Genomic DNA, 23032 nt, shown 5'->3' with positions numbered 1-23032 from the left:
TTTGGTTTACTATATAGTTAGGTAAAGACAGTTTTTTTCCTCTTTCTACATTTTTTAAATATTGGTGCATTATAGTTATAGATAATAGTAGAATTTGTTGTTACATATTTATACATATACATAATATAGCAATATAATTTGACCAATATCACTCCCCAACACTTCCCCCCTCTGGTCCCTTTCCTCTCCCTTTCATTTTCATGAGCTCCTCACCATCCTCACCTTTCCTTTCCTTTCCTTTCCTTTCCCCTGCCCCTAGCTTCCACATATGAGAGAAAACATGTGATCCTTGACCTTCTGAGTTTTGATTATTTTTCTTAACATAATGATCTCCTGTTCCATCCATTTTTCTTGCACATTTCATTTTGCTTTATGGCTGAATGAAACTCCATTATTGGGGTGTGTGTGTGTGTGTGTGTGTGTGTGTATGTGTATATCACATTTTCTTTATTCTTTCATCCATTGAGGGGGCACCTAGCCTTGTTCCATAGGTTGGCTATTGTGAATTGTGCTGCTGTAAACATGGGTATGCATGTATCACTATAGCATGATAACTTTAATTCTTCAGGATAAATACTGAGGACTGGTATAGCGGGGTCACATGGTAGTTCCATGCCTAGTCTTTTGAGGAACTACCATACTGATTTCCGTAGTGGTTGTACTAACTTACAATCCCATCAACAGTGTTAGAGTGTTCCTTTTTCTCTACATCTTCTCCAGTATTAGGGTAGAGACTGACTAGGTGTGAGATGAAATCTTGGTGTGGTTTTGATTTTTATTTTCCTAGTTGCTAATGATGTTGAACATTTTTTCATGTATTTTTTGGCCATTTGTATTTCTTTTGATAAGTATCTTCTTAATTCGTTTGCCCATTTATTAACTGGGCTATTTGATTTTTGGTGTTAAGGGTTTTAATTTTTTTTTTTTTACACATATTCTAGGTATTAAGGTATTAATCCTCTTTCAGGACAATAGCTAGAAAAGTCTTTTTTTTTCCCCAATTCTGTAGGTTGTTTATTCACATTTCTAATTGTTTCCTTTGCTGTGCAGAAGCTTTTTAATTTGAAGTTATCCCATATATTAACTCTTGGCTTTATTTCCTGAGCTTTAGGGGTTGTATTGAGAAAGTCACTGCCTGTGCCTATATGCTGGAGTGTTGACCCTATGTTTTCTTCTAAGAGTCGTATAGTTCCTATGTCTTTAATCCATTTTGAGTTGATATTTTGCAGGGTATGAGATAAGGGTCTAATTTCATTCTTCTACATATGAATAACCAGTTTTCCCTGCACCATTTGTTAAAAAGCGGTCTTTCCTCCAATATATATTTTTTGACACCTTTATCAAAATTAAGATGACTATAGGTGTTTGGGTTTGTCTCTGTGTCTTCTATTTTGTACAGTTGGTCTGTATGTCTGTTTTTATGACAGTACCATGCATTTTTTGTTACTATAGCTCTATAGTATAATTTGAAGTCATGTATTGGGATGCCTCTAGCATTGCTTTTTTGGCTTAGAATTTGCTTTAGCTATTCTGGTTCTTTTATTCTTCCAAATGAATTTTAGGACTCTTTTTTTTCTAGTTCTCTGAAGAATGCCTTTGGTATTTTGATGGGAATTGCATTGAATCTATATATTGCTTTTGGCAATATGGCCATTTTAACTATATCCAAGGACATCTTCTGAGATCTTCAGTTTCTTTCTTTGGTGTTCTATGGTTTTCATTGTCACAGTCATTCATGTCCTGGGTTAGAGCTTATTTCTTTATTTGAGGCTATTGTGAATGGAATTATTTTCCTGATTTCTTTCTCAGCAGATTCCTTGTTGGTGTAAAAGATTCTTGTATGTTGATTTTGTAACCTGCTACTTTGACTAAAGGCAGTTTTGCTGGCTTCCTCTTGACCTTTCCTACCCATAATAGCTCTCACTTATGGACTGTGGGGCTAGGGAATCCATTAAGTTTCTATCCCTCTGGATCCAAATTCTATATTAGTTAGGGTTCAGTCAGATAATCTGACCCATTATGAGTGGTGATGAACTTTATTAGAGGCTTTAGTCCTGACAGGGAAGCTGGTTAAGCCCCTGTCCCTGGTCAGCAGTGCCGGCAGTAAGGAAGGAAGATGGGTGTGAAATATGGGACAGTAAGGATGAGCAGAAACTCATGAGGACAGTGGGGAGCCCATTTGTCTCTCATTGGGACTTGTGTCAGTGTGTCATCACTCCCAGGGTTCTGACTTACAGGGAGCAGGTATCCTGCTGAAGAGTGCACTTTGCCACAGAAAGTTGCAAACATAACCAAACATTCAGAGAAGCCAAAGAAGCTGCAGGCCAACTTGCTGCAACAGGGAGATTTAGCAAGAGCTGGAGGAACTGGCTTCTGCCGCATGGCAACAAGGTAAGCCAGCAAGCAGATCCCTGACAAGAATGAGCTGCAGTAGCTCCTGACTGTGTGCCAGTCATCCTAGTGTAGACTTGCCTGCTGTTTGACTTCCACCTTTCAGATCTGCAGAGTTCACTTGTGGCTAGACCTAACGCACAAATCATGCAGGGAAGGGAGTTCTTGCAGTTCCTACCCTAATATCCTATTTTCAGTCAGAACTCTCTGATTTCATCTTACAAGGAGGCATTAAAACCCTTCAGGCAGATATTTTGGAAAACAATCTTTAAAATGTGTCTGGCTTCTGTTGGGAGGTTTCAAAAAGAATCTGACTTTGACCTTAATACTTGGACTGGTAAAAAATCACACATTGACTAAAATCATAATATGTAATTATAAATTAGTTACAATGGAATTGTAATGCCAATCCCAATAGTATTTTTTTTTTAGTTGTTGATGGACCTTTATTATTTAATTTATATGTGTTGCTAAGAATTCACCCCAGTGCCTCACACATGCTAGGCAAGCATTCTACCACTGAGCCACAACCTCAGCCTTACAATAGTACCACTGATTTTTATTTTTGTTGCTTGCATCTCGTTTATAATTAATAACTCCTTATCTTTTCATCATATCAGCCAAAATGTGAACATTATCTGGTCACTTTCTTTTCTTCTTCTTCTTCTTTTTTTTTTTTTTTTTGGTACAGGGGATTGATCTCAGAGGTGCTTTCCTGCTTTACCATTGAGTTACATCCCCAGTCCTTTGTATTTATTGTTTTGAGACAGGGGCTTATGAAGTTGCTTATCCTAGCCTCAAACTTTTAATCTTCAGCCTCCTGAGTAGCTGGGATTATAGATGTGCATCACTGCACCACTGTGCCCAGCTAGTCACTTTCTTTAGATGATTTAGGAGATTTTTGGACTACCTTCTCTGTACAGTAATAATAACGACAGTAACTATCAATTGTTAAATATTTAACAATATTTAGGTACTGTGTTAAGAAATTTCAAATTTCAAATTTCTCTTAATTCTTTTTAACAATACTGTGAAAGTTAGGTATGGCCCACATTTTATAGAAGAGGAAATTGAGGTGCATGTAAGTATCTTGTCCAAGATTACTCAGGTAAGATGAAGACCTGACTTTGAACCCAGGTCTCTCTGACTTTGAAACATGTCATCTTGACTGCTGTGCTATACTGGTTTAAGTTTGTCCATAATATAGATGATGAGGAACATCCAGAAGCCAATAGGAAAGGGAAATTGAAATTAACTGTCTGGTCATTGTTTCTCCTCCCTTCCTCATAGCACTAACCGAGGAATTGGATTCTGTAACCAGTGAGCTACATGCAATAGACATTCAAATTCAAGAACTCATGGAAAGGCAACAAGAGCTCCTTCAGAAAAAATCTGTCCTAACAAAGAAAATAAATCAGTGTTTAGAGGATTCTGATGCTGGGACAAGCAACGAGTGTGATTCTTCACCTGCCGCTTGGAATAAAGAAGGTCTGCTTTTTCTTTGCTAGTATCGTTTTTTCTCATTTCTGTAGAATTAAGTCATTCCGTGTGGGTCAGTGCTTTCCAGTAGTAGTTTGAGAGGTGAGACTAGCTCTTCATTTGGTGAAAAGGAACCATTCTAACCCATGTTCTTAATCTTTCTAAATTAAACTCTTATTATTCTGACTTTATCAGTTTTTTTTCACATATGGAAATTGAGGTGCATGTAAGTAACATTGACCAGTGCTTGAAAAATAGATATTTACTTCAACTAAATTTTCTAGTATTTTTTTTTTTTGGAGGTTCTGGGCATTGAACCCTAGGATGTTTTCCTACTGAGCTACATCTCCTGTTTTTTCTTTTTTTTTTCTTTTCTTATTTTTATACAGGGTCTTGTTAAGTTGCCCAGGCTGGTCTCAAACTTGGTATCCTCCAGCTTCAACTTCTGGAGTAGTTGGGATTATAGACCTGTACCCCTGCAGCCAAATTTTCTAAGTTTTAACTAAAAGGGAGAGAGAAGGAGAGAGAGGGAAAATAAATAAATAGTTACTCATACCACTTGCCAAAGTTTAGTCTTTCTTCCTGCTATGGTGAAGAAACCATTGATTCAAAATCTTGAATGAAGCATCATGTTTATTGTTACTTATAGTAGAATAACTCTAGAAGGAATTGCAGCACTTTTGTAGAGATTGTTTTCTACTGATTGACTTCTAAACAAGATATTTACACCAAAAACTCCAGATAATTTTCCAGATAATTGTTAAGTTTGTTCACTATATTTGAGTTTTTATGCTGTAAATTTCTTGAGCAACATTCAGAAGATTTTTTTAAATACCTGGTTGAAGACTTCCCGTTCTATGTGGTTTTATTCTCACTTGGTACATGTTTATGTTTTTTTTCTGATGTACTGCTTCTTATTTAATTTGTTTTTGCTTTGCTTAGATTACTGAGTTATAGTAATTCCAAAATTGTTATTATAAAAGTTTAATGGTTCATAAGTATTAAAAGTCTTATGTATATTTATCTGATTCTTATATAAAAGCAGCCATTTACATTTTTGTCTCATTTATAAACCTAATAGTTCTAGTATTTTAGCTTATTTTTCTCTTTCTAGATTTTCCATGGTCTGGTAAAGTCAAAGATGCTCTGCAAAATGTCTTTAAACTACAGAAGTTCAGACCACTTCAACTTGAAACTATTAATGTAACAATGGCTGGAAAGGAGGTATTTCTTGTTATGCCTACAGGAGGTGGGAAAAGTTTATGCTACCAGTTACCAGCATTATGTTCAGAGGGTGCGTGTTAATAAGAATGAATTTTAAGTTGAAATTGTTTCTCTGAATGTATTTTAATTCTTTAAAACATTAATTTCTGATCAAACACATGTAAAAACCAAGTGTTTTTGTTTTATTTTGTTTTTCTTTGTATTAGTAGAGATTGTTCACTGAAATAGGTTATACTAGAGAAATAACTTATTAGAAATGGAGAGAAAATATAATGAATTCAATTTGGGACATGTTGAATTTAAGATACCTTTAAGATACCTGTGTGGTAGGATTTTGGGTCTAAAGCTTGAGTGGGAGATCTGAGTTAGATTAGTTGGAGGCTGTTAACGTAGAGATGGCCATTGGAGCCACAGGAGTAATTCAGGGCAACATGAGAAGAGGGCCTTGGAACAGACATCTGAGTGCTAAGAGTTGAGGGGTTAATGGAGAAGAAGAGGGTTGCAGGGAACGGCTGAGAAGGATGAACAAAGTGTAGGAGGATAATCCAGAGAGTGTAGTATCATTAGAAGCCTTGGGAAGGGAGTGTTAGAAAGAGGGAGAGTCATTAGCGATGTCTTTCGGCAATAGTGATGTCTATTGGTCAAATAAAATAAGGACTTAAAAATTCCTCTTGATATAGTGACAAGGGACTCATTTTTTACCTTAGCTAGAGCAATTTCAGTCAGAAGGTTCAGTGGAAACAAAAAAACAATGGCTTGGAAATAAGTAGGAGTTGTGGAGGTAGGACTGGTGAGTGTGGAATACCTTTTGGAAAAGAATGTCTATTAAAGAAAGAAGAGAAAGGATAACTTACAAATAATATGTTCTGGAGACTGGGGAGTCTAAGATTAAGGTACCAGCAGATTTGGTGTCAAGTGAGTGCCTGTTCCTCACAGATGGCACCCTCCTTGCTGCATTTTCACATGACAGAAAGGGGCAGAGACATGTCCTTTATCCTCTTCTATAATGACACTAATCCCATTGTGCCTTCATTATTTAATGACTTCGAAAAGACATTGCCTTTTATTACTGTCATACTGGGTGTTAGGTTCTGACATAAGAATGTTGGGAGGACACCAACATTCAGACCCTAGCAGGTGTCTTGCTTTTGGGAAAATGAGAGAGACTTGACCATGGTTAAATGCAATGAATAGATGCCAGTAATGAGGGAGAAGTATAGAAAATAATTGAGAAAGCAAAATCCCTGATAAACTTTATAATTTAAGTTTGTATTTTTAAATGTATGTACACTCTGCCAGAGGTTATTATAGCAAATAAGTTGCAGAAATATTAAGTCATATAATTTCAACAAAATGTAGAATTGCTCTTGTAAACAATTCATTTATAGGCGAGAGGGGAGGGTATTATTAGAACTTCGTTCAGTCAATACTCTATTCACTGATTCCTACTCAGAATAAATTAATCTGGAGCAAAAAGTAGAATACTCACGCAAATCTCCTTCTTAATTATGTAGATTGCTGTTTTCATTTGGAATGCTGTGGAATAATTTTTCCCTAATATAACTGTTTAGAATTTGACCTGATTCATATTATATTATTGAGTTTACTAAAACTATTTAAAATGAAAGTAAATTAAACATTCAAAATGTTAAAATCTATTTTTATAGGACTGAATAAGTGTAGAAGTTTCTGTCTTACATTTGCTTATTTGCCTTATCCTCACCTTGTTTGGTCATTTACTCATATCTATTTTTGGGTAAGAAATAGGCAGTATATTGATAAAACTGCATCGAAGATCCTCTATTCAGAGGATGGGTAGGCCCACAAGTTATAGTAAAGAAAAGAAAGTGAATGGTTACAGGTCATTTTGGTGATGGTGTAAAATTTAAAGTTTTTTTTTTTTGTCCCTCCTTCCTCTTTTAGGATTTACACTTGTGATTTGCCCATTGATCTCTCTTATGGAAGACCAATTAATGGTTTTAAAACAATTAGGAATTTCTGCTACCATGTTAAATGCTTCTAGTTCTAAGGTATGAATTCTGTGGTTTTTTTTTTTTAATTCTTCAGTGAAGTAGGAGTCTTGGCTATAGTTGAATTGCCTATAAAATTGTAAAATGTTAACTGTTTAAATCAGGAGATACAAAGAACATCTCATGGGTCAGTTCTGGCCCACAGCCTATCTTTGTATGTCCGATGAGCTAAGAATGATATATACATACATTTTTTCCCCCCAGTACTGGGGATGGAAGCTAGGGCCTTGCATGTTTTTATATTTGTAAATGGTTAAAAACAACATCAAAAAAGAACAATATTTTGTGAAATGTGAATTATAAAAAATATTTAAAATTCACATTTCAGCATTCATAATAAAGTTTTATTGGAGCACAACCATTTTCATATTATGTATGGATGCTTTCACACTATAATGGCAGAGTTGAATAGTAGTAGAGACCATATAGCCCTTAAAATATAATATTTACTATCTGGTACTTTATAGGAAACATTTACTGACATGTTTATTTTAAAATAGGAAAAATGTTTAATTATATAATCAGTTAAATACAAAAAAATAAGTTACTAAAAAGACATGGACTACCTATGGAATTTTTTTGGTTTGGGAATGTATCCTCATCTGTAGAAGAGAGTGTTTCCCAACATTATTTTTTTAAATACAGGAATAATTTTTTATTATGTGCCTAAGGCATGGAAGTGTTAGATTCCAGTTCCCTGTTATTCTTTTAAAAGCATATTATTGATATCTTCAAAACTATACCAAAATAGGGTAATAGTATAAAAATGGCCATGTATCCATTATTACCATTAATATTTATCAATGTATGTCCAATCTGCTTTTATGGGTATCTCCCCAGTTTTTCCTATGCTATTTCCCTTAGTTTATTTATCTGAAACAAATTCTAGGCCTTATATTATTTTTTTCCCACATTTTTAAAAATTGGTGCATTATAGTTGTACATATTGATGGGATTTGTTTTTACATATTTATTTGTATTTGCATACAGCACTCAATATAACAATATAATTTGGCCAATATCACTCCTTTAGCACTTCCCCCTCCCTCTCTCTCTCTCCCTACCTTCCACCCTTGTGTCTTTCCTGTACTGATCTCCCTTTGATTTTTCATGAGATTTACTCGCATCTTTTTTCCCCCCTTTTTCCTCTCTAGCTTCCACATATGAGAGCAAACATATGACCCTTAACCTTCTGAGTTTGACTTGTTTCACTTAACAATGATCTCTAGTTCTATTAGTTTTCCTGAAAATGCCATAATTTGTCTTTATGTATGTATATATTTTCTGTATTCATTCTTCAGTTGCTGAACACCTAGGCTTATTCCATAGTTTGGCTATTGTGAATTGTGCTGCCTATAAATGTGGGTATGCATGAATCATATATTAAAGTATGATGACTTTAATTCTTTTGGAAAAATACTGAGGAGTATGGTATAGCTGGGTTATATGGTGGTTCCATTCCTACCAGGCCTCATATTTTAATGTAAAATCTTCAATATGTATCTCTAACTTCAAAAAGATGTGTAAGTGCAATGCTACCTTCATATCTAAAAAATCTGAGCTGGGCTTGGTGATGCCTATAATCCCAGTGGCTGGGAAGGCTGAGGCAGGAGGGTTGCAAGTTCAAAGCCAGCCTCAGCAACTTTGCCAGGTCCTAATCAATTTAGAGAGACTCTGTCTTAAAATAAAAAGGCCTGAGGATATTTACCTGGCAGGGGAGATAGCCTGGTCATTAAGGTGATTTTCCCAGGTTGAGGCCTATCCATTGTACTCTGGATGTGCCGACTCCTGTGATTTCCCCAAATGTGGGAAACATGACTGCATAATTTGTGCTAGTGGAAGACTGTGTTCTTGCTTTCCCCAAGTGGGGAAAAATGCTATCAGTTCCTTAAAAATCATCAACTAAAAATAGTCAATTGTCTCATTATATTTCATTTTTTTAAAAAAGTTATGGCCCAGATAACATTCTTGTATTATATTGTATTATATTTGGTTGACATATAAGATTTACCTTATCTCTTTTTTGGTTCCTTGGGTAAATTATTTAGGTAGTTGAAAAATCAGGTTAATTTGCCTGTAGTTTTCTACATTCTGGATTTTCCTGATTGCATTCTTGTGATGTTGTTTAACTTGTTTCTTTTAGTTAGATCTAAAAGCATGATTAGCTTGATTATATTTGAACTTGTTTTTGGAAGCATATGCCTGCCTGTAGTATCACTCAGGAGGTACCCATAATACCTGGTTATCTTTAGGGATGCTAAGCTTGATCATTAGGTTCAGGTATATCTTCCTGATCTGTCATTTTTAGCTTTCATCTAATGATTTTGGCAGCCACTGATGATGGCAAATTAACCTGATTTTTCAACTACCTAAATAATTTACCCAAGGAACCAAAAGCAGCAAGGCGAGAGTGCTTATTTCATTAAGGAGTGACACAATGGTGATATTTTAATTTTACCATTTCTTGTTCATACATTAACTGGAATTTTTGTATAAACAAGAACTTTTTACTCATTAACTCTTTGCACATTAAAATGCTTGATTCTTTTCCTTTCTTTGCCACTTTGCAGTTAAGATTTTTATTTTCTAGCATGCTCCACAGCTTATTAACAAGTTTTTTTTTTCATTTTTCCTCCCCAAGTATGAGTATATTATGAATTTTTTATGTATTTAATGTATTTCAATCCATAGTTATTATCTTTTTTTTTGGTACCAAGGATTACACTTAACCACTGAGACACATTCCCAGCCTTTTTTGTATTTAATTCAGAGACAGGGTCTCACTGAGTTTCTTAGGGCTTTTCTAAGTTGCTGAGGCTGGCTTTGAACTCTTGATCCTCCTGCCTCAGCCTCCTGGGCCACAGGATTTACAGGCGTGCATCAGCACACCTGGCCTATTATCTCTTTACGCTGAAGTAGTCTTGTCTTTGGCCAGTGAGAGCCATTTAAGATGGCTCCTGGATCTTTTTATTTGACCCCATGAAATCCTTGATTTCTTTCACAGTAAGATAATTCATTTTCATTTTGTTTGTTTCCTGCCCAGACCTGTAATCATCAGTATCTCCAAAAACTGTGTTCCCTTAGTTTTTCCATTTTTTGCTCTATTTAAGCTCTTATTCTGTTTTCTCTTTCAGCAGAATGAATCTGGGTGAAATTGTCTTTAATATTATACTTCCTTTAAACTGAAAAAAAAAAGTATTAGTAATAGAAAGTAGCTTAGAAAGTTGCAGAAAATTATAAAGTCATGCCATATCGATATTGCTTGAAAAGTTGGAGTAATTAAAAAAAAAAGAGGACACATCCTAGAATAACTGCAGGATTTAACAAACTGCTTCTTTGCTCGGACAATGAAAGCAGTTTTGACTGTCTCTTCCTTTCCCATTTGCCATCATCTTTTAATAATTATTTTATTGGTTCTCATTAGGTTAGAAGGAAAAAATAAACTCTAAAGTGCTAAATAGTGTGTAAAATAATATCAACACTAAGGTACTAATAACTGTTACCTTTTAATTTTGTTTTATTATTTATAATTTTATTTTAGAAAACAATAATTTAATGATTAATACTGTGTAAAACCTAGTGGTCTATATGTTTAAATAAAGAGCTCAAAGGTTTAATAGCATCCCCAGAATAGTTAATCAATAAACTTTGTTCACAGATATATAAAGTGATTATTAATATGATGTTAAGATTAACAAAACCCATGTTTTAATTGCAGCTGTGGCATTTGACTCACATTTCAGGATATATTAAGAACAATTTAGAATTATACCTTCATATAATAAATGCTGGCCCACCCTCTATTCCCCAAATACTGGGTATTAAACCCAGGGCCTCAATTTATGCTAGGTAAGCACTATATCACTGAGCTGTATACCCAGCCAGCCCTTTTTATTTTGAGACAGGATCTTGCTAAATCACCCAGGGTGGCACCAAGCTTGTGATCCTCCTGCCTCAACCTCTGGAGTAATTTGGATTATAGAATAAATGTTCTTTATTGCAGAATCTTTTTGGCCAAGTGAGGTTATTCTTTTACCATCAACAATGTGGATGTAAGTAAATCACTAAAATGCTGTTTGCACAGCTGCCATGATTTAGTATAGTGATGTGGTTTCAATTTTAATGAACCAAACATCTGCTCCTAGAAAAGCCCCAGGCTGTTGCTTTTGAGTGATGAATGTCTTCATTTTCCAGTTGGTACTGCAGTCTGTTAACTTAATTCTACTATAATTGTGGTTATTTTACCTTTTAATAGGAGCATGTGAAATGGGTTCATGCTGAAATGGTAAATAAAAACTCCAAGTTAAAGCTAATTTATGTGACTCCGGAGAAAATTGCAAAAAGCAAAATGTTTATGTCAAGACTAGAGAAAGCCTATGAAGCAAGGAGATTTACTCGAATCGCTGTGGATGAAGTTCACTGCTGTAGTCAATGGGGACATGATTTCAGACCTGGTATGTAGGTTTTACCTTGAAACCCCTTGATATTATGGACCATATTCTAACTTAGCTTGACATGGTGAAAATCTCTTCTTCCATTAACATTATCCTGTCGGGTAGTTATTACCCATTTGTCCTTGCATTAATGTGAGGAGGCCAAGAGGCAGAGTCTTTAATCTCCTTATTTATCACTGCAATATTTAGTCCAATTATCTTTTGAAACATGTTTTTATTAGTCAATATTATATATCTCTGTGGAATTTATGATCTCCTAGTACTCCCTCACATTTGATGAGGAATTTAAATCCACTTCAAAGTTGTCTTCTTTTGTTATCATTTGGGTGTCTTTAACATCCTACCTAACTTTTCACTGCCAAAGTCTGATGAGATATTTTAGTATATATTTAGTAACTCTTATCTTCACTCCACCAATCGAATCTATAAATCATCTCTCTAGGCTTTTCATACTCAGAGGGACCTCCCAGGTTTCTTTTAATTCCTACTTATTTGTTCATGGCTTCCATCCATCCCTGCATGATCACACTTTCCCCCATTCAGATTCCTGTTGCCACTTGCCTTTTGTATTTTTCCTGAATTGCTTGGCCATTTTACCAGCCTACTCAGGCCCATGCCAGATGGAGATGGCTTGGCAGACTCTGCTTTCCCTATTCCTGCTGTTTGATGCTAAACATTGTCAGAAGAAAAAAAAAAATTAAATAGCTGCATTAATTTCCACTCCAGTTCAGCCTTTTATCATGCTTAGCTATCCTTTTACTTGTCCCTATTTCAGCTCCTTTATACATTGCATCCAGCAAGTTTTTCCTATCACTAACTTTCCCTTTAGGCCTGACCCATACCCAGTAGATGCCTCCTACTTCCCAGAAAATAGGTGCCATCAAATATGAACATCTCTTTCTTCTCCTTCCAAACATTGGTATTTATTTCTTTTCCTCTTTTAGGAAAAAAAAAAAAAAAAAAAGACGAGTTCTTTTATGAAGTAACTGTGGACACTCCCACTTCATCCTTTCCTGCCTTCTGAAGATTGTTTTCTACCAATTTCCTCACTCCTGCACTTGCAGTCTCACTGATCCCATCCTGAAAACAAAAACAGAAGCTCAAACACCCTGCTGACCTTTCTAAGATATCAACACTTATGTATTCTATTTCTGCATTTCCTTCCCCATCACTCACCATCTCCATTTCTCACCTTTATTCCTTTTTAAAGGAATACAGTGCCACCACCACTGTACTGAATCAGGTCAGCAGACTGCTTCCAGTGGCTTAATCCGGCAGTCTGGTCTTCATTCCTCTTCCCACTTAAGTTCACTACTATTCACTGTCTTCACCTCTCGCCTTGCTGCTTTCTCCTCCCTTGTTTCTGTAATGTTACACCCTTGAATTTCTTCCTGTTTTTATTCATTTTGTTCTTTCTTTGTTCCTTCCTTAAACATTAGTGTTCCCTAGGAATCTTTACTGTTTTTTTACATTTCTCCAGGGATAGTGAACTCGTGGATTGAAGACTTGTCTAGTTTATGGATTATTTTGGGCATTGTTTTTTTTAAAACATTGATTTAAATACCATAGGCAGGATATATACTCTTTATTTTACTAAGAACCCTTCTATCTTAACCATATTACTCCACACATTTCTTATCTGACAGCCACTGAAGGTATCTGATCTATTACTCTTGTTCTATGTTTTCAACCTGAGCAGTCTGAGCATTTAAGGATTTTTACCATTGCATTTGTATTATCATGACTAATATTGTCTCACAGACTGGCTGCCATGCTATAATCAATTATTCCCACATCTAATTATCTTACTTTTAAATTTCAAATTTATATTCCTAGTTGTTTGTTGGAAATGTGAATGTTAATTAGAGAACCAACACTAAATTCCACTTCAAAGAACTGCTCATTTTCCTTCTATTTTGCAACTGGGAATCAGTATTTGTTCTTCTAGATGTCCTCACCAAGAACTTTTGATTTTTTTTCTCCTCTCCTCTCTGGGCTGCCTTTGCTCCTTCCAACTCTTCTTCTTATATAATTTCCCTTTCAGTCTTTCATTTCCAAAAACTCATTCAAACACATATTAGTTCAAGCAAAATTTTAGCAGTTATAGACGTTTCAGGATTCTCACAGATTTCAAAATCCACACATACTCAAGTCCCTTGAATAAAAAGTGGTATGGTCTTTGTACATAAACTATATACATCATCCTGTATACTTTAGATCATCTCTATTTATAATACCTAATAGCATGTAAATGCTATATAAATAATTGTTATACTGTATTGTTCAGGGAATAATGATAAAAAAAGTCTGTGTTTGTTCAATACAGATACAAACGTTTTTTCAAATGTTTTTGAACTACAGTTAGTTTGGATATAGAATTCACTGATACAGAGGGCTGACTATGCATATCATTCAGGGTCCAACCAGGAGACAGGAACCATTGTTATTTGAACACAGAGAATTTTATATGAAGAATTGTTAACTATGTAAAAGGTGATTAAATAGATAACTCAAAAAATAAAGAACTTGATATCATAGAAATAAAAACTGAAAGAAACAACTACCATCCATAGGACTAGAGAATAGGAATAAAAGTAATATAAGTAATAGAATTTAGAAACTTAGAGGAGGGGCCTTGTGGAATTGGCCCTTGGACCTCTAAGGAGGAATAGTTCCTTGGTGCTGGAATTTTGGCAGTGGCAGAAGTGCAGTGGATTCATAAAGATGCTTCATTAAAGGTTGGAAATACTGCCAACTGTATTCAGCTGCTTCTGAGGACAGACAGTGCTGCTGCAGTGACATTTATGGGAACACGAGCAAGCCCACAGGAAGCAAACAGCTGGTGGTCTGTCCTGTCAGACCACCTGACAAAGCTGGCATGTAATGTGTAGTTCCTACCCCTGCATCAAAAGGAAGGGTATGGAAGGTTAGGGTTGGAGCTGAGAAAAATAACTTCATGGTGACACATCATCTTTGTCTTATCTTACCTCTGCAGATTAACCCACCATGTCCTGGTAGCTCTACCTCTAAAGTGAGTTTCAAATGTATCTATTTCTCTTTGTTTGTGTTGTTATCTTTTAAGTCCAAGTAGGTTTCTTTCCACTGGTTTATTGTAATAACTCTCTTAACTAGGCTTTGTTTTCAGGTTTTTTTTTTTTTTTTGAGAGCCCAACATTTAGCCATACTTTATATATTAGAAGTCTTTTTTTTTTTGAAAAAAAAGTACATCATCTAAGAGCAAAGAAATATGAACCAGTCAATGGATGGCACAAATGCAGCATTAAGGAGTACTTAGTCACCACTCAGAAATCATTGTGTGAGTTATGAAATAGATTCTATTTGAGAAGTTACACATTCGGTTTGTTTCTGAACCAGCCAGTGTGGTTTCTGCCTCTTTAATAAGAAAAGAGTTAGGTCTTTACTACTGCTAGAACATGATATGGTATATGATTTAGAGAACAAGGAAGGGCCATTCTTCTCCCCTGGTACCTCAACAAGAGAATGATTAGTATAGGAATGGCTTTGGCACTTTAACCCTCAAACATTGTCCCACAACTTGTTACTTGAATATTGTAGCTTCACATGATTTTAATACCATGCCATCTCCATACTTTTTATATACACGATTTATATGTACAGTAATAAAATTCCTTTATTCTAAAACAATACAGCTCAACCCCAGAAAGGCCCAAATTAAGTCTTTATATTAGTTCACTCATAAAAATTGTCAATGGAGGCTGCTGCAGAAAAGCCTTTCATGATGTCTTTGTACTTGACCACAGCAGAAGTATAGAGACCTCCAACACTTGCCAGAAAGATGACAAACCAGACATAATATGTGTAACCATAGAAAGAAAATCCTTTTTTAAAAAATTTTAGCTGCATTTTACAAGTTGCCACCAAGTAATGTCATAGCAATTCCTGATAAATACATACATTTGAATGTTTCTCACTCAAAGGGAAGTATCTGAAGTCTTCAAGACTTTTTCAAAATACACTCCTGCAAATCCTAATCACAATATAGCAATTGCTATAGCACCAAACCCTAATAATGGATTCTGTTCCACCACAACTTTTGTAGCTTGGGCTGGTTTCCACTATACAAGTGTGACTCCACCACACAGCATAGACACTGAAATCCACTATCATTTGCTGATTATCCACTTTCACATTAAAACAGTACATACAGTAGTACAGGGAATCTTTAAGTGGTAGGTCAACTGGAATAGTGCTACATCCAGATTGCTGAGAGCTAGGGAAGCCATGTTGTTTTGAACAGCATTCATTAATGATGGCACACTTAACTTCATCAGTTCCTTGAGGGTCCCTAAGACGTTTTCACTTAAAGATGCCTTTAATCTACCCAGACCACCAGTTTCTCAGGGGCAGCCTCGGTACTCCAATAGCCCAATGAGATACTCTGATTTTAAACTAACCCTTGTATAGTTTGTTTTCTATATAGCAACCAAATTTTGATCTTTCCCAGATATACATCAAATCATGTTAATTTGCACCTAAACTGCTCAGCAACTTTTCTGTACTTAGAATAAAATTCAGAGTTCTTTATTTGGGCCTGTTAGGCAATATATGATTTATTTCCTATATGTCTACCTGATTTGCTAGTTTTCCTCTCTCACTCTTTCAGCTTCAACTCTATTGGGCTTATCACTATGGGTAGATATCACTCTGATAATAGCATATTTTGTGCTTTATTCCTTATATTGTGTGGGTTTTTCCCTTGGATTATAACTGTATGTCTTGCTTACCACTTTATTTCTAGTGCTTAGAGATTTACTGGCCAACTTTTATCTGTTGATGAATTGATTAACAGGACTCATCCCCTGTCCTTCCCCAACTTCTGCCCCCTCCATGTCCTAATAGTCACAAGGATCTGTGAGGGTTGAGTTGATATATTTCCCTTATATTTTTTTCTTTCTGATTTATTTATAGTGTCATGGCTTATTTCATATTCTCTATTATTTGTTTTCTTGCCTATTACTGTCATTTTTTAACTGGTTTCCCTCTCTTAAGTCTTTTCTGCTCTAGCCTATCCTTGGCATTGCCACTAAAGAATAATTCTGAAATTTAAGTCTTATTTATGCTCTTTGGGCACTTCTGCATCTATCCATGGTCCTTTCTGCATGGAAAGACCTTCAAAGAGTAATGGCAACTAGTTCACTTCGCTTCCCAAGTCTTACACAAGTTCCTCTTTTAGGTCAGCTCTAATTTAGAACGCTACATAGAAGGAATTCTGGAACACAGAATCCCTACCTAATGGATTGGGCAAATCATCCAGCACAACACCCTGTGGTGTAGCCCCACTGAAATGCTTGCTGTTTTCTGAACATGCTGAGTGATTTCATGCCAATGCATTTACATTATACGTGCTGTGTCCTCTGCTTGCTGTTGTTCTTCCCTGTTAAGCAAACTTCTGTCTGTTCTTCATGACCCAACTCAAATGTTATCTCCTTGAAATCTGCACAACATCACAAGAAGTTGTTTCCTCCTCCATGTGTTCATAGTTACCGTCTATCTTAGCAGTTACCACATATTTTGAGTACTGAGGGAAATGAAGGATCTCTTACGTAGGGATTTAGATATGTATGATAAGTATGAGTCCAGAATGGTTTCCCTGAAATAGGTTCTGTTGCAAGCAGTGCCTTCACCACTTTTTTTTTGCCACTTTTGGATGAAGTAGATGGTAGAAAAGTTTTGACCAGTGGTTTCTTTTATCTTTTGTTGATAGTAACAGAACCAAATACTATGGCTATTTCTACTATCTCATGAGTCTTTTGTTCAGCAGTTGTAGATCAATGCATAGTTGATGGAATGTTTGGTTTCTTTCTCTTCAGTGGAGTTCTGCCTATGTCCAACAACAGTGTTTCTGAAGAAAAGTGTAAAAAAATCTACCTATAAAAGAAGAATAGTAGGCAATAGCAAATTTAATGTTATATATAGCTATGAAATAAAATTATATGAGTCATTGATTATCTACATAAAGTTGAGGGTATAATTTACTCTAATCCTTTGAGGATAGAAAGAAGGGCACTTTATTTATCTTTTTCAGATTATAAGGCACTTGGTATCTTGAAGCGACAGTTTCCTAATACATCACTAATTGGGCTGACTGCAACTGCAACAAATCATGTTTTGAAAGATGCTCAGAAAATTTTGTGTGTTGAAAAGTGTTTTACTTTTACAGCTTCTTTTAATCGTCCAAATCTTTACTATGAGGTATGTGACTTTTGTCAATTTATTACTTTTGTGAAGAATTATAGCAGAGAAATTATGCTTTTTCATTGTGTCTGTTTTTATTTACATGAGCAACAGTTTAAAAATACAAAAAGGTTTAACATCAGTAGATAATTAGAAGCAGATTCATTAATTGGTATCTTATTCACATATCTCTGGTGCTGTATAATCTTTTAAATAAGAAGTCATGTATTTGTTCAAGTTGTTTACATTCTTTCTTGTACAAGGATGGAGAGAGGAATGAGATCATGGACCTGACATCTTTATGGAAATTAATTACTAAACAATAGAAATATTAGAGATTTGCCAGTACCCCCATTTAGATTTTATTTACTACATACTGAAAATAAAATAACCCAGTTGCTGTCCTTCCTTTCTTTCTAACCCTTTTAGGAACAGATACAATCTTTCTTCTGTTTTAACTGAATAGTTATTTATTTGTGGTGTATGTTTTCATAAAAATAGCATTAGAAAATAAAAAGGTCTCCTCATCTCTAGCAAATTAAAAAGTAAGAATCAAGAGAGTCTGGGAGGTGGCAGAAATAAGTCATATGGCTTATGAAACAAGTAAAAGAGTAATGGAAAAAAACTACTATGCTCATGAAAGAATTGGACTTCAAAGTTGTGAGTAAATGGCTACTTGGATGGTACTTCTCTTTAACTTTTTAATAAGATAATTTTTTTCTAGGTTCGGCAAAAGCCTTCAAACACTGAAGATTTTATTGAGGATATTGTAAAGCTCATCAATGGGAGATACAAAGGACAATCAGGTAATATAAAAGCAAGTAAAACTTTGGGGACTTTCAAAAAGTAATAGTATCCTGGTAATTATACTGATTAATTACTAAATATATTAGCATGTGGTAGAAGATACTTGAAACTGTTGTGATAAAATTAATTCACTTGGTGACTCTGGAAACATGCTAAGACCTTTGTGTATGTCACAGATTATCAGTCAGAACTGCCTGAATTATTATGGTTATTAATACTTAATTGCTTTAGAATGCACCTAATGACAATATTAATTCAGTGGCATAGACTTTAGATAATAAGTACTACATACAAAATAAAGGGTTAAGTGTTGATGTCTAAAGAGTTACAAAATAATGTGTCTAAAGAACACATTAAAGAAATAAATAGTACATATTTAATAGTTTAGGCAGAGATGAAATTGAGAGTATGTGTATATGCATTCCAGGATTGATGACTAGGCAAATGATATTGAAACAAAGAGTTTGTTTAAAAGGAGCATTTTAAAACTGTTGTCTAGATTTTCAGGAGATGGTAATGTGTGTCCTGGGTAAAAGGAGTTCCAGGGTCAAGTAAGTTAGAGAAAGGCTGTGGTTATTTATCCTTCTTGGAGGGTTAATAGGGGGTTATGTCAGCACACTGGAAGCTCTGACCAGCCCTGAAGGTAGAGAGCCTATTTAACTTTGTGGAATGCATTGTTCCTCAAAATCATGTGAATCCCCCACCCCCACCCCCAGATCCCCAGATACTTACTAACATTTTATGGAGCTGTGGGACATCAGTGTGAGAAATATTATGTAGTAGGAGATACGGGTGGAGAGAGAAAACAGGTAATGGTAACTAAAACTGGTAGCTCAGGGCTCATTTCTGCTTTAGAGAAAGCTGGTGATCAAATCTTGCATTATACACAAAAGTCAATAAATATATTCTTAGGGCCTTGGAATTTTTTCCACCTGTGTATTGTATTAATTAGTGGCTTGTGTGTGTTTTGAAAATGGTCTCTGAGGAAGGTACTATTTATGTATGTCTAATACATGATCATATTTTATATTTTGTTGTAGGAATCATATACTGTTTTTCTCAGAAAGACTCTGAACAGGTAACGGTTAGTTTGCAGAATTTGGGAATTCATGCAGGTTCTTACCATGCCAATATGGAACCAGAAGATAAGACCAAGGTTCACACAAGATGGTCAGCCAATGAACTTCAGGTTAAGATTATATTTTCAATAGAAGCCTAATTTAAAATATTTAAACTTGACTTAACTGATAGACATGTTAAAACATTTTAGGTAGTAGTGGCAACAGTTGCATTTGGAATGGGAATTGATAAACCAGATGTGAGGTTTGTTATTCATCATTCAATGAGCAAATCCATGGAAAATTATTACCAAGAGAGTGGACGTGCAGGTATGTAGAACTTACAACTAGAAGTTATTTTTAGAATACTTTTCTAGAAGACACATCATACACATTTAATGATTCTGTATTTTTAATCTTTATCAGGTAATACTTTTAGAACAGTCTTTTTAGCAGATTTATTTTCATAGGGAACATGTTACTTATATCCTGTTGGGGTGTTAAGAATCGTTTCTTGTGTGTACCAAGATAATCTGATACTCATCATTTCCTCTTGACTCAACTAGGTCACTTAAGGGCACATTTTTAACTTAATATGATTGTTGTTAAGTCTTTTTAGTGATTTTTTAAAAAAACTTGAGAGTAGCTGTTAAAAATAATTTTTACATCTCTAAAATCTCTAGATGTAGTTTAAAACTTTGCCAGCCTATTTTACATATTTATCATTTTTTCATGTGTGTTTTTAAAATAAGTAATCATGCAATCTCACGGATTTCTCAAACTACAGGTCGAGATGACATGAGAGCAGACTGCATTTTGTATTATGGCTTTGGAGATATATTCAGAGTAAGTTCAATGGTGGTCATGGAAAATGTGGGACAACAGAAGCTTTATGAGATGGTGTCATACTGCCAAAACATAAGCAAGTAAGTTACATGTCTGTTTTAAAACTATTAAAGAAAAGCATGATATTAAATTGTACAATATTATTTGAATACTTACTAAGTAAATTGGTATTAATACCCAAATCTGTAGAAGCAGATATTTGGAGGCAGGAACCAGTGTATCAAACTTCTAATGATTTTTATTAATTTAAGAAAGATGCTCTATCTAAATTAATTGTTTAACTGAAGATTTTGGTACACATTGACAATGAATTGAAGCCTTTTTCCTTTGGCAGTGTGGTGTATCAGCTACATGCTGTAATAATTTTGAAAAGGTGTATTGGCCAGGCATGGTGGTACATGCCTGTAATCCCAGTGGTCAGCAGGTTACAGTAGTAGGGTTGAAGGTTCAAAGCCAGCCTCAGCAATTTAGCAGGGCTCTAAGCAATTTAGCGTGACCCTGTCTCAAAATAAAAAAATAAAAAAGGACTGTGATGTGGCTCACCAGTAAACACCCCTGGGTTCAATCCCTGGTACCTATCCCCCCTGGGGTGGGGGAAGAAAGAAAGAAAGAAAAAAAGACAAGTGTATGACAGGTATTTTGAGAGCGAAGCTCAGTAACGTGGGCCATTCTACCACCCAATGTGCAAAGGAAATAATTGAGGACAAGGTCATGTTTCACATTATGAAATAAATATAAATCTATTTAGGGTAAATTTAGTTAGACCATATAGTTTCCTGATGGCCTCTAGATCTTTATCCTCTTTGTACTTTTACTGCACACAGAAGGGCTCAAAAATGTTGAAATGGAGAATAGTAACCCAACGGTGATAGAATATAGCATTTTCTCTCAAATGTACGCTATAGTAATCTAATTAAGAGAAATAAGAAAATGAAGATTTCTCAGACTTTCATGACGTATTTTGAGGTTTAGACTAAAACATCGATAATTTAAAATATAAGTAACTACTTTTCTGTCAAGAACATTTTCCCAATAGTCCTAAAATACTGATCTCAAAACCAAACAGATAACTTCTTAAACATTATGTTTAAGAACATAATGAAAAAAAGCATAAAATATGTAGTAGGCAAAGTGGTCCCCCATCGATGGCCTTGTCCTAATCCGCTACAACTCATGTCTTCCTTTACATGACAAAGGGGAATAGGGATTAGTTTAGATCATATGGGTAGGTCTAGTGTAACCACAAAGGGCCTTCAAAGTGGAAGAGTTAGGCAGAGAGGTCAGATTGATGTCATATGAGAAGGATTCAACCCACTATTGCTGGCTTTAAAGATGGAGGAAGGGGCCAGGCAGCCTCTAGAAACTGGAAAAGCAAGGGTATAAGTTTTCACCTAGAGCTTCCAGAAGAAATGCAGCTCTGTTGACACTTTCATTTTGACCCAGTGAGACCCGTGATAGATTTCTAATTTGTAGAAATGCAAGAATAATAGAATAGGTAACTATACTCTGAAGTGTAGTGATTTCTCTCTCTCTCTTTTTTTTAATGTAAGAAAGGTACTGTACCAGTGTCACAGTTTTAAAGGGAGGCACATCTCAGGACAGTGCAGACACTTAGTCACCATGCTTATGAACCAAAAAGGATCCTGAAATAGTAATTTTTAAAAACTTTATTATTAGATCATTTAATAATCTATACCTCTGAATTTGTTTGCAGATGTCGCCGTGTATTGATAGCTCAACATTTCGATGAAGTGTGGAATTCAGAAGCATGTAATAAAATGTGTGATAACTGCTGTAAAGACATTTGTAAGTGTGTATTTTTAAACCTTTGTAGGCTAATGTATACAGCTAGGATTAAGTAAGGGAAGTATTAGACCCCCAATGGATTAAAAAGATAAAACAAGTTATGACTAGAATTTTCCAGATTCAAAAATAATGTCTTGAAGTAGGTAAATATGCACAATATAGCAATATAAGTATAGGACATGTGAAATTTTTTAAAAATAAGGCAAAATTTGATTCTTCTAAATAGAAATACTGTATATTTGAAAGAGCTATGGGCTGGGGACATAGGTCAGTTGATAAGAGGGCCTGCCTTGCTTGTACAAGGCTCTGGGTTCAATCCCCAGCACCACACACACACACACACACACACACACACACACACACACTCAAAACAAAAAAAAAACGAATGAGCTAACCCTATGATAATCTCTAACATTTTGTAGTCACTGGGAAGAAAATATAGTGCAAACAGATTTTAGCAAAATGATGAACTACTCAGTAAGACACTAACTTAGTGGTGTCTTTTTTCATTGTGTATGTATGTATATGTTGTTCTTGAAAAGCTAAACTAATTAGTTCTTCATGCAGAGCCTCATTTAGTTCTGATGCCTTGGGTGGAGGTCACTGCACTTTTAACTTTGCAGCTAAAGAAAGTTATTTATGAGTTTATTAGATTATCTTAAACTGACCAAGTTAACAAAAATATGATATTTTAGAGTGCCAGCCTCTTAACAGTTGGGAA

General features: G+C 35.2%; 2 protein-coding genes, 2 non-coding genes and 1 pseudogene across 6 annotated transcripts in view; 2 read left to right on the top strand and 3 right to left on the bottom strand.

Moving 5' to 3' along the window:
* The window catches only part of Pyroxd1 (pyridine nucleotide-disulphide oxidoreductase domain 1), a 56120-nt gene that overhangs the window by 572 nt on the left and 32516 nt on the right, over positions 1 to 23032 (bottom strand). The window lies entirely within an intron of this gene.
* The window catches only part of Recql (RecQ like helicase), a 33297-nt gene that overhangs the window by 7958 nt on the left and 2307 nt on the right, over positions 1 to 23032 (top strand). For 2 of the 3 annotated variants that reach the window (XM_048787281.1, XM_048787280.1), the window contains 11 exons: positions 2238 to 2391; positions 3682 to 3879; positions 4985 to 5164; positions 7018 to 7124; positions 11380 to 11578; positions 17646 to 17812; positions 18519 to 18600; positions 19642 to 19790; positions 19872 to 19989; positions 20447 to 20585; positions 22220 to 22311. In XM_048787281.1, coding sequence (XP_048643238.1) covers positions 3750 to 3879; positions 4985 to 5164; positions 7018 to 7124; positions 11380 to 11578; positions 17646 to 17812; positions 18519 to 18600; positions 19642 to 19790; positions 19872 to 19989; positions 20447 to 20585; positions 22220 to 22311 — 1363 coding nt within the window. In that variant the 5' untranslated portion in view covers positions 2238 to 2391; positions 3682 to 3749. The remainder of the gene's footprint in view (positions 1 to 2237; positions 2392 to 3681; positions 3880 to 4984; positions 5165 to 7017; positions 7125 to 11379; positions 11579 to 17645; positions 17813 to 18518; positions 18601 to 19641; positions 19791 to 19871; positions 19990 to 20446; positions 20586 to 22219; positions 22312 to 23032) is intronic. The other variant, XM_015498220.2, reaches the window with a different exon arrangement.
* LOC125611818 lies at positions 8825 to 8988 on the top strand. Its single transcript, XR_007342056.1, has one exon. It is a non-coding gene; the product is annotated as a U1 spliceosomal RNA (small nuclear RNA).
* Positions 14160 to 16583, bottom strand: LOC107152740 (annotated as a pseudogene).
* Positions 22050 to 22147, bottom strand: LOC125611817. The gene has a single exon (XR_007342055.1). It is a non-coding gene; the product is annotated as a small nucleolar RNA U13 (small nucleolar RNA).

The sequence above is a fragment of the Marmota marmota genome, unplaced genomic scaffold (assembly GCF_001458135.2).
Source record: "Marmota marmota marmota unplaced genomic scaffold, marMar, whole genome shotgun sequence".
NCBI lineage: Eukaryota > Metazoa > Chordata > Mammalia > Rodentia > Sciuridae > Marmota > Marmota marmota.
The sequence above is the reverse complement of the archived record's forward strand: the minus strand, read 5'-3'. Positions and strand labels throughout refer to the sequence as shown.